Source organism: Panthera onca, chromosome A3 (genome assembly GCF_046562875.1).
Source record: "Panthera onca isolate mPanOnc1 chromosome A3, mPanOnc1 haplotype 2, whole genome shotgun sequence".
Taxonomy (NCBI): Eukaryota; Metazoa; Chordata; class Mammalia; order Carnivora; family Felidae; genus Panthera; species Panthera onca.
Window position 1 is genome coordinate 129606115 of NC_138341.1, and position 14241 is coordinate 129620355.

The 14241-nt window shown below is 53.6% G+C and overlaps 1 protein-coding gene across 5 annotated transcripts in view; it reads right to left on the bottom strand.

Moving 5' to 3' along the window:
- NFATC2 (nuclear factor of activated T cells 2) overlaps positions 1 to 14241 on the bottom strand; it is a 139944-nt gene that overhangs the window by 36255 nt on the left and 89448 nt on the right. For all 5 annotated transcript variants that reach the window (XM_060620312.3, XM_060620321.3, XM_060620326.3 and 2 more), the window contains exons 7-9: positions 8835 to 8890; positions 8316 to 8442; positions 5370 to 6059 (exon numbers count right to left, since the gene is read on the bottom strand). In XM_060620312.3, the coding sequence (XP_060476295.1) occupies positions 5370 to 6059; positions 8316 to 8442; positions 8835 to 8890 (873 nt within the window). The remainder of the gene's footprint in view (positions 1 to 5369; positions 6060 to 8315; positions 8443 to 8834; positions 8891 to 14241) is intronic.

A 14241-nucleotide genomic window follows, 5' to 3' on the forward strand; every position in this document is an offset into this window, starting at 1 on the left:
GCGTGAGACACCCGCGCCCCGTTGTGGGCGCGTGAAGCGGTACAACCACCCAGGAAAACTGTCTGGCAAGGGCTCCACTCCTCACCTTATGTGTGGGCACCAAGGGAAGAATTCAAGAACGTTCGCAGAAGTTTTATCCCTAAGACCAGAAACCTAAATGTCCATCGGCAGAAACGTGGGTGCAGAGACTACAGGACGTTCCCTCAACGTCCAACGTCCCCTCAATAGTCCACGACAATGACACGGATGAGCCCCAACTACCCCCGACAGCAGCTCTGGATCTCACGGGCCGGTGGCTGATGGAAAGAAGCCAGGCACAAAGGGGCACCCCTGTGTGACTTCTTTTTACACAGAAAGTCAGAACCAGTCTCTGGGGTTAGGAGGCAGGACAGGACATAGGAGGTGGAGGGGACACAGGAGGGCGACACCCGGGGGCTTCTGGGGCGCTAACATGATTCCATGCCAGGCATGGTCCGGGTGGTAGTCATGTGGGTGGCCCAGCTGGTGACGTTCAAAGTATGCTACTGATTTCTGCACATGCCTATATGTCAATTGGTAAACATGTAGAGAGATACTCCAATCCATTCAATGTATTTCAATAAATGATTTTTGAAAACAGTTCACATGAAGAACGGAGAAGTAGATTCAAAACCAGACTGCTCTGTGCTCTTTCTACGGAGAGAAACACAAACGTGAACGCAACACCAGCTGTCGTTCCCTCAAGTCACGGACAGGGGCTCCAGGGTCACCGAGACCACGTCCCTTCTCCCCAAGACCTTCCAGAATGGGATCGAGGATCCCCTTGGAGTCCCGAGCCTCCCCCCGTCCCTCAGTCCTCTCGTCTGTGGCTGAATGTCGAGGCTGATGGCACAGGCTCGCCACCCCGGAGCCTGCGGTGAGATGGCCCGATGACCTGAGAGCCCCCGGTTCTGCGGGGACCGTGTCGTCGGTGGCACAGCTCCCCTCGCCTGGCCCGCCCAGCACAAACCCTCCCCACCTGCTGGCGGCTTACAAGGTGCAGCCGCCCACCCTTCATTCCAGCCAGCGGCAGGGCAGCGACTACTGGTGAACTAATCACGTTTTGACAATTCCAGGTACATGTTAAAGAGTCGCACGACGAAAGGACACCGAAGGCGACCTCTTGTCGAATGCGCCACCCCTCCATAACCCGCCTGCCTGTGTGGGATTCTCGCTCTCCCCATCTGGCTTTGTCGGAAATGAAGTAAACCCCTTGTTCGCCGCCTCTCGCCTCCCTGCGGTCCAGTTTTCAAACGCAGCCAGAGTGATCTTTTCAAAAGGTAGATCAGATCACACGGCACGTTGCCAAAATCCCGCTGATGCTGGCCCACTCCTCTGAGCTCACAGCCGCTGCCACCTGCTGTTCCCACCTCCCCAGAGCAGCCTCTCTGCTCTCTCCGTCTGAGGGCCAACACCACCCCCATCCAGCCGCATTCCTGCTCCTAACCTCGTGCAATTTCCTCCATGGCCTTTTATCACCACCTGAGATATGCTTATTCCCTCACCTGCTAATGTCTATCTCCTTTACCCAAAAATTACCCCACGCGAGCAAGGACTTTACCTGTGTAACCAAGTTCCAGGACAGAGCCTGGCACGCAGTAGGCGACTAGTCAATACCCACGGGGGGCAGGGAGGGAAGGAGGGTCAGGATGGCGGGGACCTTGGGAAGGAGGGAGGCTTACAGGCAGGGAGGGCTGGGAGGAGATAGGAGGAGGGAGGAAGGGAAGGAGGGAAGAATTCATTCGCTGCTACGGTTTTCCAGGTAAAACCAGGGACTTCCGAACAAGGAACTGGGTACAGAAGCAACAAGACGACAGAGAAGAAACAAGGGAGGGTGTGTGCAAAGCATCCATTTCAGAACGAACTAAGAGAAAGCGCCTGGTTCGGGGGGAGGAGCACAGGGAGAGGGAGGAGCACGGGTGCGTGTTGCCCTGGAATTTCACTTCTTTTGCCAGTTCAAAATGAGACTTTTTGAAAAGGTCTCAAGTGCTCGGAGTGGGGAAAGCAGGAGCCGCGTTGTGGAGTTCCAAGAAAGGTGGGGGGGGGGGGGGGGGGCAGACAGACTGTCTATGCGCAGGAATGCAGCGTGAGAAGGGGAGGGATGAAAAGAGGACACGACATGACACAGCCAGGTGAGACGCCCAGACAAGACGCTCGGGGTCATTCACAGAGGGTCAGGCGAAGGTAACCCCACGCCGGGGCTTCCAGGGGCGTGGCCAGCTTCAAAGACAACCCCTTTGCCTTTGGACCCGAGTCCTTCTCTACCTTGAGGAACCCTGCCTTGACCCTCAAAGCACTGAACTCCAGCTCTCACCAAGTTTCCAAGGCAAGTGTGCTCCACCAAAATCCCAAGGCAAATGAGAGGCACGTGAGAAATCCCGGGAGCACACGCCATCACGGTGCGTGCAGTCAGGTATGTGTTTGGGGGGAAGGTGACCCTTTGAGTCATCGGCGACAAGGACAGAAAAGGAGCTTCCAAACCTAGGATGTCTCCCAACCGGACTAAAGAAATGACCCAGGGGTTCCGGTCCGCCTGTCAGAAATAAACGCAAAATCGACTGAGAAGTCTGAGTCCCACACCCACAAAGCCAACCGCAGAGCCCGGAATGATCTGCTGGAGGGGTCTGAAGTCTCAACTGGTTAGGAGACAAAACGGCACGCAGTTCTTCCCGGGAGCCACAGCGGTGGGGCTGTTTGGGGCTGACACTGGGCACAACTGGCCACACGGGGGGGCCTCCGCCCTGGAGGGCTGGCTGTGGGTTCCACACAGCCTTTGGGACAACGCCGCTCAAGCACTGAACATGTCACCAGCAGCCACCTGGCGGCCTTTTGGGAGCCACCCAGGTAGAAATTATTCTATTGCCCTGTCATGCTCTGATCCCACGCCAAGCCCGTGCTGGGCTTCTGAACTCCGAAATTCCTTCATGTTATTTTCCCAGAATGTCGGGGGATGGGGGTCCCAGGCCTGCCGTGTTGTACAACTCCAGACATTCCAGTCACAGAGAGTATCATAAAATGTAATATGAACAGCACCCCCTGGGGTTGCACGCTCTCTTATCTGTGAGAAACTCTGGGAAGTACTCTACCCTTCGCCGTAGAGATTTACAACATCCATCAGTGCAGTAAAGGCTCTGTGAAGTCCTGCAGTAAACAAGTTACCCAAAAAAAACCCTGGTTTTACAGAATTTTTTCAACTTTTTAAGCCTCAGAATCCTCATTTCAGAGAATATCTCCTAAAATCCTATGGGATTGGGCTTGTGCAGAAAGTACTTAAGAAAAGTCTCCATCAGGAGAAGCAATTTCACCACACTCAGCTCTCTGAGATATCCTTAAAGCTGACTCATGTTACTAACCTGCCAAGAGCTCACTTTCACCATGACTTTGAACCTGCCTGTGTTCAGAAAGGCACTTAGGAGGCCCTAAAGGGTCTCTGTTCTCATCTGCTTTGTCTGTAACACAGGCTTCTGTGAAAGCAGGAAGCATCTGTGTGGGTCTGGGGCCACGATGGACCCTTGAAGGGGAATCATGACCACCTTGACACTGATAGGTCCCCAAGAGCCAGGCCACGGACGAACTCACGGTCTCTAACAGAGATCTTCATGGTTCGTCTGTGACGTGGGATGATGGGGCAGACGGGAGGGGCCGGCACATTCCTAGCTCTGGGAGACTAAACCTACACCAGACACAGAGTCAGTTGGGGAAAGTTACCTGTGCCTGCTCAGGCATCATTTATTTATAAAGCACCTCACCCCTGACCCATACCCCAAGCGCATGCGTGGAGAGAGGTCTGGTTACAGCTTTCACTTACCCGCTCGCATTAGGCATTCTGCACGAACTGGGTTTTCTAGGTGATAAACCCCTTTCAAATAAGCACCCGAATTTTATCTTAACCACTTGGGGTGTAAAATGTTCAAGGACAGATTGCACATGGGTCTCCTTTTTAAAACCGAGCACAGTGACTCTAACTCAACCTGTGTCTGATTATTCAGGATTAGACAGATCAATTATTAACACAGCAACACCCTGAGGTCAGCCTTGCCAGGCACGTGGCTTTACACTAAGTGGCCCTGGACATTGTTGCTTGATGTGTTTGGGGGGGAAGTTCTTGATCAATAGTGTTACTAGAGAGAGGATGTAGAAACTGTGAGAAGTCCCAGAACCAGATCCCCCAGATCCCCCAGACTGTCAAAGCTTTGCATAAAATAAAAGCCAACAGTCTCTGAGTAAGCACCAGAGAATTCCTGCCAAGGAAGAGCCTGACCTGGTTACTTATGAGCTTACTACCTGGTTTTTATGATAACTGTTGTGGCCATTTTGAAGCTTTCTGCCTTATTTCCTACAGCTTGGCTGGGTTCCTGAGAGTAAATTTTCCTAAATAATTGAGGCTTCGGGGTGTATCAGGGGATGTGGATGGCGGCCAGGGGTATAGGTTTTCTTTCTACTAAGAAACTCACACCGCCTGTCTTCTTTCCTCTGGCGCCCCGCCCCCCCCACCCCCCCCCCCCCGGGGGAGGCTGTGCGCCAGCCCCGCCCTCTCTGTCCTGATCCCAGGTGAGTCCCTAGCACAACCAGCCCCTCGTCCCTGAGATCACAGATCACCATCACACACACTTGGCCACTCTGCCACGACTACCCTCGAGCTGTGCCCACCGCCCCCCCCCCCCAACAAACTTGGGCACCTACAGACTCGCACAAAGCCTCCCTGCCTCTTTTCCTTTGGCCCAACCACCCCAGCAGCCCGGCTACCACAACGGAAGCCCACTGTTTCCCTCCTGTCAATGCGCGTCTCTGTTCCTCTGGCACATGGCACAGATGTGCCCGGAGCCTGCCTGCAAGCCCCCCATTCATGTTCCACTTTTCAGTGAGCTCGCTCCCTCCCTTTCCCCGCTCCCCTCCCCCAAATACACAAAAGAGGGCTATAAAGCAGGACTTTTTTTTTTTTTCTCCACAGGAATAAAAGGTTAGCCTTCCTTCCTTTCTGCTTGTCTATTCTTGGCCTAAACTCGGCAATGGAAAGAGAGTGGAAGCGGTCAAGCTACCCCAGTTCATGACCCAGGGGACACTCCTTCGGCCAGAATTGCCCTCATTTGCTCTTTCTGTTGCAGTGGTTGTAGCGAAACATCTAAAACGCCAAGCGGCCACCCCAAAAGTCCTGCTGGGAAAGGATTCCTGCACATAGGTGAGCGAGGCATTAAAGGTTATCTTACTCAACCCCCTTCAACGGAAGAGGAGGACACGGAGGCCCGAAGGGGTGAAGGAAGATACCCAGACCACACAGAGAACTTGCTGGGCGTGGGGGGATGCTCTGGGGCCCCGTCCTTACGGGCGACGAGAAAAACAAAGCATCTTACCGTCGTCCAAGTAGGTCTGGTCCAAATTCTGCTCCTGCTTAATTGTCACTCCTGCGGGTAATACTTCCTTTTGGTCACTGACCGGGGGTCCGTTTTTGGCGGCTCTTTGGCTGGTGGCATTCTGCTGCTGAATGACCGTGGGGTAGGACCCCGGGCTCAGCCTCTGACCTTGACTGGCGGGGGGCGGGCCGGGCCTGGCGGTGCCGGGCGCGAAATTCTCGCAGTACATGATGTGCTGGAATTCCTGGTGGCCACCGCAGCGCAGCTGCTGGCCGGTGGGCGAGTAGTGGATCACCGGCGAGGCCTGCTGGTTGGCCGGAGAGGAGTGCAGCAGGCTGGAGCTCTGGCCCTGGGAGCCGGCGTGCACCAGCACGGAGCGGTGGGCGTCCGCCAGCGACAGGGGGGCGGCCATGAGGGCCGGCTGCTGGTAGCCCAGCAGGCTGGGGCTCAGGCTCTTGCTCCGCTGGTAGAGGACGGCCGCTGGGTTCTGCTGCTGGTAGCGGGCGTCGGGGGACGAGAGCCCCGAGCGGAACTGTTGGCAGGGCGCCATGGTGGCCACGAGGCAGGAGGGGGACTCAGCCACCATCGGGTGCTGTGGGTAGTAAGGCTGGCTCCCCAGGCCCCCGTGGGCCGGGCTGCAGATCAAGGTGGGGTCGTATTCGTCGGTGGGTTCCGTCTTGATGGCTGGGACTGGGCGAGAGAGAAGCACAGGGGGCGGGCCTTCTTAGTGAGCCCCAGGGGGGCGCGGGGGGATTAGTGGACTGCGGCTGGGGACGCGGCCTTGGGCGGCCACGTAGGTGGGAGCAGACCCTTGGGCTCTGTCATTTATTAGCCTCGGACAAGAGCCTCCCTGTGTACCTGTCTCAGAAGCCCGAAATTTTACCCTGAGCGATGAGAGTCGCAAGGCGGCTGGCAGGTGCGTCTCAGCCCCAGGGTGTCTGCAGGCTCTTCCCCGGGGCAGAGCAGGGACGAAGGCTTAACGTTACAGTCCCCTCCAGCCGCCCCCTCCACCTTCTCTCGCAGTTCACACCGCCTTTCCCTGCTTGTCGTCCTCGGAAACGTGTATCACCTAGAATACTCTGTGTCTTTCACGTGTCATCGTTAGCAGAACCACCCCCACTCCAGACTGTCAGCTCCCCAAACGGACGATTTTTTTTGGTCTGCTCTGTTCAATGCTGCGTCCCTAGCACCGAAAACGATGCCTTGCACTCCACCGACACTCAGATGTTTTCTGGAAACAGGAATGACTGGACAGTGGGGTGGGGTCCACCTCGTCAGTTCTGTACTATTCTGGAGGAAAGGAAACCTGCTGGCCTGAGCCTCAGTTTCCCCATCGGTCACAGTAACCAGCATACCTACCCCATGGGGTTGTGGGGAAGGTGAACTGAGACGTGTGGAAAGTACTTAGCACGGTGGCCGGTATACAGTAGGTGCTCAAGGCTTACTGTTGTCGCTATTATCCTCTTACCACCATTGGTATTGTAGCAGTTCCTGTCCCTCTCCCTCCCTAGGGCGGTCACCGGAACTTGTGCTTCTCCAGAAGCCTTTACTAAAGCATTGCCAGCCCCAGGAGCTGAGGAACCAGCCCCCTCCCTGGATCGAATGAACTGGTGACAGGACTGTCATCAAGGGGGGGGGATCCGCCAGGTGTCAGGGAGCAGGGCAGCAAGGAGGTTCTGGAGCTAACACAAACGGCAGCAAACCAGGAATCGTCTCCCAAGGTGCCCTTCAAAGACGTGCACTTCAGCCCCTGGCCGACCTGGGGGACTGAATTCTCGCTCAGGCCATGCTCGGACAGGCGGGTGCCAACGCCAGGCCCAGGGAGGCCTCCTGACCACAAGCACGAGGTGGGAAGGCCGCAGAACACAACGGAAAACCTCTCTGCCAACAAGGATCATTGAACTGAGGTCTAGAACCTCCCCAGAGATCCTCCCCCCCAGTTTGGGGGCCCTGAAGGCCACTGTCACTGGCTGCATATGTCAAGTCAGTCCTGGGACGGTCCAATGGCCAAAGGGGCCATGGAAACCGGTGGACACGCTCCACCGAAGCCAAGCCCCGCCAAGCCGGGGCTGCTGGGACAGCCCCCTTGGTCTGATGCTTCCAGCAGCCCAGAGGCTCCGTGTGAAACTGCCACAGGATGGAAATTATACCCTGGGCGACAGTCTCAGAGTACAGGCTCCCAATCCCGGAAAGGTGGCTAATAGGTCTGGGGCAGCCTTGGGAGGCATGCAGGCCATTTCTGCAGCCCTGGTTATAATCTGCCGTGTCAATAATATCCATATGACCCACTCTCTGAATCTCCTGTGATCAGTATTATCCTTTATCGGAATCCCCCATTTGAACACGAGCTCCAACGAGGGTGGGGATTTTTACGTTTTGTTCACGACGGTGTCTCCAAGCCAACCACAGTGTGGGGCCCTTGGATATTTTCTGGACAAATGAATGAATGCAACATGGCCCTTGTCACTCGTCTTCTGACAGTGGTGCTTTGTGGGAATGAGACGTCCTGGCCGGCTCACCCAGGAGCTCTAGGTGGCCACGGGTGACCACCTACTGTCAAGATTCTTCAGGTTTCCGGCCACGTTCGCTTACCCAATCATGATCAACTCTAAGCCACGGACAGGGGGCGCCAGCTTTGCACCCTTCTGTTGAACAAGTCCCCACGTGCCTCTCTCCTACTCTGCCCTCCCGAAGAAAAATATTCACAATAACATGTGTTAAGGTCATTCATACCCGCTTACCGTGCGCTGGGCTGAGCGCTTCACGTGCATTTGACTTCTGTAAATCTTATAAGGAAGGTGCCACTTGACAGATGAGGAAATGGAGGCTCAGAGAGGTTGAGCCACCTGCCCAAGGTCAACCAGCTGAAAGCAGACCTCGTGTGTCCTTACCGCACGCCCGTGCTGCCTTTCACCACCAAAGGGGCCTTCGGAGAAGATTCCTTACCTGGGTGGTAAGTAAAGTGCTGAGGTTGACTCCGTTTTCTTTTCCCATTGATGACGTAGAAGTTGACCTTCACCGATGCACGGATGTGCTTGTTTCGATATTCAGGGATCTCAACAAAAAGCATGTTCTGGAAGGAAGGAGCCACCGTTAACTGCAACAGTGTCTAAATTCCAACACAAGGCCCCAAGCACATCAAGCCAGCCCATCTTACAGGAGTCAAGACACTCTGTACGTTTGCAGGCGAAACACTATTTAAGGGGAACTGGACTCTTTAGCTGCAGCAAAGAAAGGGTTGCCACTTACTGTATCCAAGTGCATTATGATGTCACAGTTACAAATCAGGGGGTCTGGTGCTTGATAAATTGCTCGATTTGTTTCTCAATTCAGTACCTACTGAGTGCCCGTTAGGTCCAAAGCACTGGGACTTTGATGAAGGAGGGGGAAGAGAAAGAAGGAAAGAGAGCACGAGGGAGGCGGGAGGGAACCCAGGGTGTTCAGTCGTCTCGTCCATGTGCTTACAGGCTGGCTCTTGTCTTTATCCACCGTGGCTTCCATTTCCCAAATTTGCTGCCCATCTGGAAAGAGTTCAAAAAGACACACTTTGAAGGAACTACTAGAAACCGAAGATTTAAGACCAAAACTCATCACGCCTTATATTTATCTCGGTTTACGTGTTATATCATTTCAGCAAGGGACATCCGTGTGTTTGCGGTAGGCATGTCTATTTGAACATACGTGGCTCATGTACATGTGCGTATATTTCTTTTTCCAAATGGAATGCATGCTGACAGTAGAAAACTGGGCAACAGTAGAAAACAAGGAAAAGAACGGAAAGCGCCCATCATCCCAGTGCCGTTATTTTCCCTGTGTTTGAATGTCTATATATCTTTCTTTAAAAAAGAGATAGTACTGTTATACATTATCCTGTACTGTATGCTTTGTTCAACCACAGGCTGTTTCCAAAATGTCCCACACGCCAAGACTGTCACAGGGGCCCCATTACAGAACACTGACTGCCCCAGACATGCCTTCTTGATCGTCTGGGAACACAGGTGGCTTGCATATTCTGTCTCAAACAATGTCCTGGCTTGAGAAACCTTGGACAGGGGGGACAGGAGCCCAACCCCCCCCCCCTACTCTGCAGTCAACAGCCTACATTTCAACGTGACTCATTATAATCATCGATGAGAGGTCTTTCTCAGGAGTGAGCTCTCTTTCCCTGGAGAAGAAGACTAGTTCCCCAGTTTGGGGCCAACAACTTGGGCCAAACAAAACTCTGCATTCGCAAATAACAGATTTCTTTTTCTGACCACCTACATTGGCCATTGGGCAGTTTTCGACGGAAACAAATCATTTCCACAAGTGTTTCCAGGGTGTTTTGTGGAACGCTGGCTCTGAAGAATATTAAATGGGTTTATGAGGACCAGAAACAAATTCTAAAGCTAATAAGCATTTGGAAAATGCTGAGTCAATATCAAATGGGTTTCTTTACTGCAGGACTTCTCAGAGCCTTTAATCTGCTCGTGTGCAGTGTGACTCTCCGAGGTGGGCTGGAGTAAGTACCACGTCCCATTTGGCCACGGAAGCCCTCTCCCCTGTTTTAAGCACAACTGTTAACATCTTCTGTGACAGATTAGATTTGAATCCATAATGTCTCGGCTCTCAAGGTTTGCCCAAAGAAATGTGGTTTCTTTTTTTTATTTTAAAAAAAAATTTTTTTTTAACGTTTATTTATTTTTGAGACAGAGAGAGACAGAGCATGAACGGGGGAGGGGCAGAGAGAGAGGGAGACACAGAATCTGAAACAGGCCCCAGGCTCTGAGCTGTCAGCACACAGCCCGACGCGGGGCTCGAACCCACGGACCGCGAGATCGTGACCTGAGCCGAAGTTGGACGCTTAACCGACTGAGCCACCCAGGCGCCCCAGAAATGTGGTTTCTAAGCATTATTTGAACTTCCTAGTATAGAACATATTTCCCAAAATACTAATTAATAAGGTCCTGTGATTGCTACCCAAGCCGACGCAACGTAGATAATCTTAACAACATGTAGACAACGAACTAGCTGAAGCCTTCTGTAACCATCAAGTCTGCAAGTCTTGACCTTACGGTTCTAGTAGATGCAACTCCTGAAATGATTAAGGGAGATGGGTTTATGTCAAAAAGGGAACAGGAAGAGGCAATCAACGTACCAACTCCCACCATGACGGGAGGGACCAAGTTAGAGTTGCTGCCGTCTCCCCAACACCCGAGACATCGCAGTGCCCATGAACATCTCATGTCTGAGCATTCCAAGGTGGCGGCAGTAGCATCAGCCACCACTCAAAAGAAAGCAAGAAAGGACAGATGGACGGATGTCAAGGAATTTGAAGTTAGGTCATCAAGACAGGGCACTTTCCTGGGGAAAAGCCCGGGAGAGGACTAGACAGAAAAAAATTCTTATCCCTTTAGCAAAGACAAGTCAAAGATCATCCGCCAGAGAACTATGTCCCTCCCAGCGGTGGTTATACACGGGGCGTGGTCCTTGTCAAAAGTGCATTCTTGGGGCGCCCGGGGGGCTCAGTCAGTTAAGCGCCCGACTCCTGATTTCGGATCAGGTCACGATCCCACCGTTCGTGAGATCGAGCCCTGCGTGGGACTCTGAGCTGACAGCACAAAGCCTGCTTGGGATTCTCTCCCCCCCTCTCTCCCTCTCTCTCTCTCTCTCTCTCCTTTCAAAAATAAATAAACATTTTTTAAAAAAGAACATTCTTGTTTACTAACTGCAATGTGAGCTCAAAGTCAGAAAATTAAGTAATAAACTAACGGAGGAAACGAACAATAATGTGTTGATGCTCTAGCCTCTCCTTGGCTGAGTTGAGTTCTATCACCAATAATCTCATTTCCCTGTATGACTCTGACCCACTTTGAAAAGGAAGGACCATTTTCAGGAGTCTCATAACTGGGAGGAAAGGGAGAAGTAGTTGGAAAAGTGATCAGGATGCACTAAGCTGGGCCTGGCAAGCCAGCTGTCTTCCCCACTCACGCCAGCAAGTGAAGGCCAAAGCACAAAATGGCAGCGCAGTGAAAGCACGTCACCAGGCAGGGGGTTCTCGTAGGGTCTCTTCTCCTGGGCCAGGGACCCAAGAGGAACAAGAGGGAGCCTTTCCCCCATCTCCGCTGGGTATACCTAATAAGCAAAACTCCACCAACTAACAGCCATAGAATTCCAGTGCACAGGTAACTTGGTTGTTTTTTTTTTTTTAAGTCTTTTTTTTTTCCTTAACATTTATTCATTCTTGAGAGACAGAGATGGAGCATGAGCAGGGGAGGGGCGCAGAGAGAGGGAGACACAGAATCCGAAGCAGCCTCCAGGCTCCGAGCTGTCAGCACAGATCCCGACGCGGGGCTCGAACTCACAAACCGTGAGATCATCACCTGAGCCGGAGTTGGACGCTCGGCCGACTGAGCCACCCAGGCTCCGCTCCAGGGCGCAGGTGCTTGGAACTACCCTTAGAAATTAGCCAGCCCCACACCATCAGATGGGGAAAGTGAGGCCCAGGGAAGGAATGGGGGTTTGTCCAAAGGCAGGAGGTGGGCAGTCACTAAATCACAGTCTTCAAGCAACAGGGTGACCAGCTTCCTGGGAGGCCGACGGAGGGTCCTATGTAGGTAAGATCTCTCTAGGGTCACGTCCACCACAAAGGTTCAGGCCCATCTTCTCAAACCCTGCCCCCCTCTGCTCCCCCTGGGCCTCCAGATACGGTCTGAGCAAGCGCAGCAGCCTTGAGGGTCCTGCACAACCTGCTTCGGCCTCTCCAGGCACCACTTTGACCACCCCGCCCCCAGGAGAAGTGGCAGCTATTGGTTACGAGCACAATCTATATGCAAAGCACCCCCTCAAAACACCTCGCAGGTATGGACTTGTCTAGCGCATACAGCAACCCCATGCCGCAGGTCTGGGGTTTTGATAGGTGAGGACACCAGGCACAGAGAGGCAAAAGCAGTGGCCCAAGGATGCACGGCTACCGGTTGGGGAAGCCAGATTTGAGCCCAAGCAGCTGACCCTTAGGACCAGTGCTCCTTACCCCGTCGACGTGGTGTGGTTTCAGATCCCTGTGCCCAAGCAACTTCTCTGCCAGGACAGTGAAGGACACTGGGCAGGCATTCCAGGGGGCTCATGTTTCCAGCATCGGCTGCAGTCCCTCCCAGGAAAGCCAAGCCACAGCCCCCATGGCGCCCCAGGCAACCCTCACCCTCTCTGTCACCATGAGACCGTGCACCTGCCTCCCCCATTCTCTCTCCGGGACAACCTCAGATGTCACGCCCTCCTCATCCCGTACCCCCGTGCTCAGCCATCTGTCAGCACAGCCGGAATTAAGGGAGCTGCCATAAATTACAATCACCATCCAGTATGTGCTGGGGCAGAACGCCTCTTCCGAGAAGGCAGAGGTCCCTCGACAGATACATGGCTGAACGGGATGGGGTATATGCGTCCAGCGGAAGGGCACCCAGCCTCGGAAAGGAAGCGAATTCCGGCACACGCAATGACGCAGACAGACCCCGGACACATAATGCTAAGTGACACAGGCCCAACCCAGAAGGACAAATGATATAATCCCACTTGCACCAAGTACATAGAATAGGCAGATTCATAGAGACAGAGAGAAGGCAGGTTTCCAGAGGCTCAGGGGGAGGGGGCGGTTATTACTTAACGGGTACAGAGTTTCTGTTTTGAAATTCCAGAATGTTCTGAAAATTGGTAGTGGTGACAGTGAGTGGTGATGGTACAATACACGGAACGTATTTAATGCCACTGAATTATATGCTTACAAATGGCTACAATCATCAATATTAGGATACGCATATTTGACCACAATTTCTGTATTTTTTTAAAGAATCGTTGGCCTCACCCTAGAGACCAGGCCTGTTTTGCAACCTGTCCGGTGGCTTCCAGTTTTTTTAATTAGCCGCTGCCATTTCAAAATGAGACCTCAGGGGCGCCTGGGTGGCTCAGGTGGTTGAGCATCCAACTGCAGCTCAGGTCACAGTTTTGCGGTTTGTGGGTTCGAGCCCCGCGTCGGGCTCAGTGCTGACAGCTCGGAGCCTGGAGCCTGCTTCCGATTCTGTCTTCTTCTCTCTCTCTCTGCCCCTCCCCCGCTCGCCCTGTCTCTTTCTCTCTCTCAAAAATAAACGAACGTTAAGAAAATATTCAAAATGAGATTTCACCTAAAAATGTAGACTTTGCTCTTGTAAAAAAAAAAAAAAAAAATTCAGAAGATCTGACCGTCCTGGGCGTCCTGGGCACCCACGCAGGGTGTGGCCTCTTCAGACAGGGCCTCCTCCCGGCTCCCCACGCCCTACCTCTCCTTTACCTTCTATGCCCCCACCCTGAGGGCCTCTGAGAGGGACAGGAGCCGCCTCCCACACCATGGGGAGGAGGACGGTCAGCTTTCTGCAGAAGCCCCTCCACTGTGCTGTATCTGAGGTTCTCCCCCAAGACTGCACATTTTGTCCAGAAAACACCATCGCCCAAGACAGGTCAGTGTCTTTCTCTGCTGCCGTACCCCCTCACCCACCCAGAGCGAGGGCCCCCCTGGCTGTCAGGACAGGAAAACACCTGGCTTTCCCTCCCCCCGGACCCCAGGCCCCTTGCTCCAAGGACTTGACCTTCTCTTCTCTTCAGAATCACAACCACGTGTCCAGGAGAGCCCCTGTGTGTCCACAAGCTGGGCCGCGGAGGGATGTCCCTATATGGCCACTCGCTCAAAAACCCTCCGTCCTTCCAGCCGCCTTCCTGTGCTTCCAGGGGCTCCGGCCAGGGCAAACAGGACCCACCAGGCAGCACTCGCCCTCGGAGGCTTCTGCAGCAAGATGGCCTGTGTCCTCACCCCTGGCCTGGGCAGGCCCCATGCAGCCTGGCTCTGGGCGGCAGGTCGGGAGAAAAG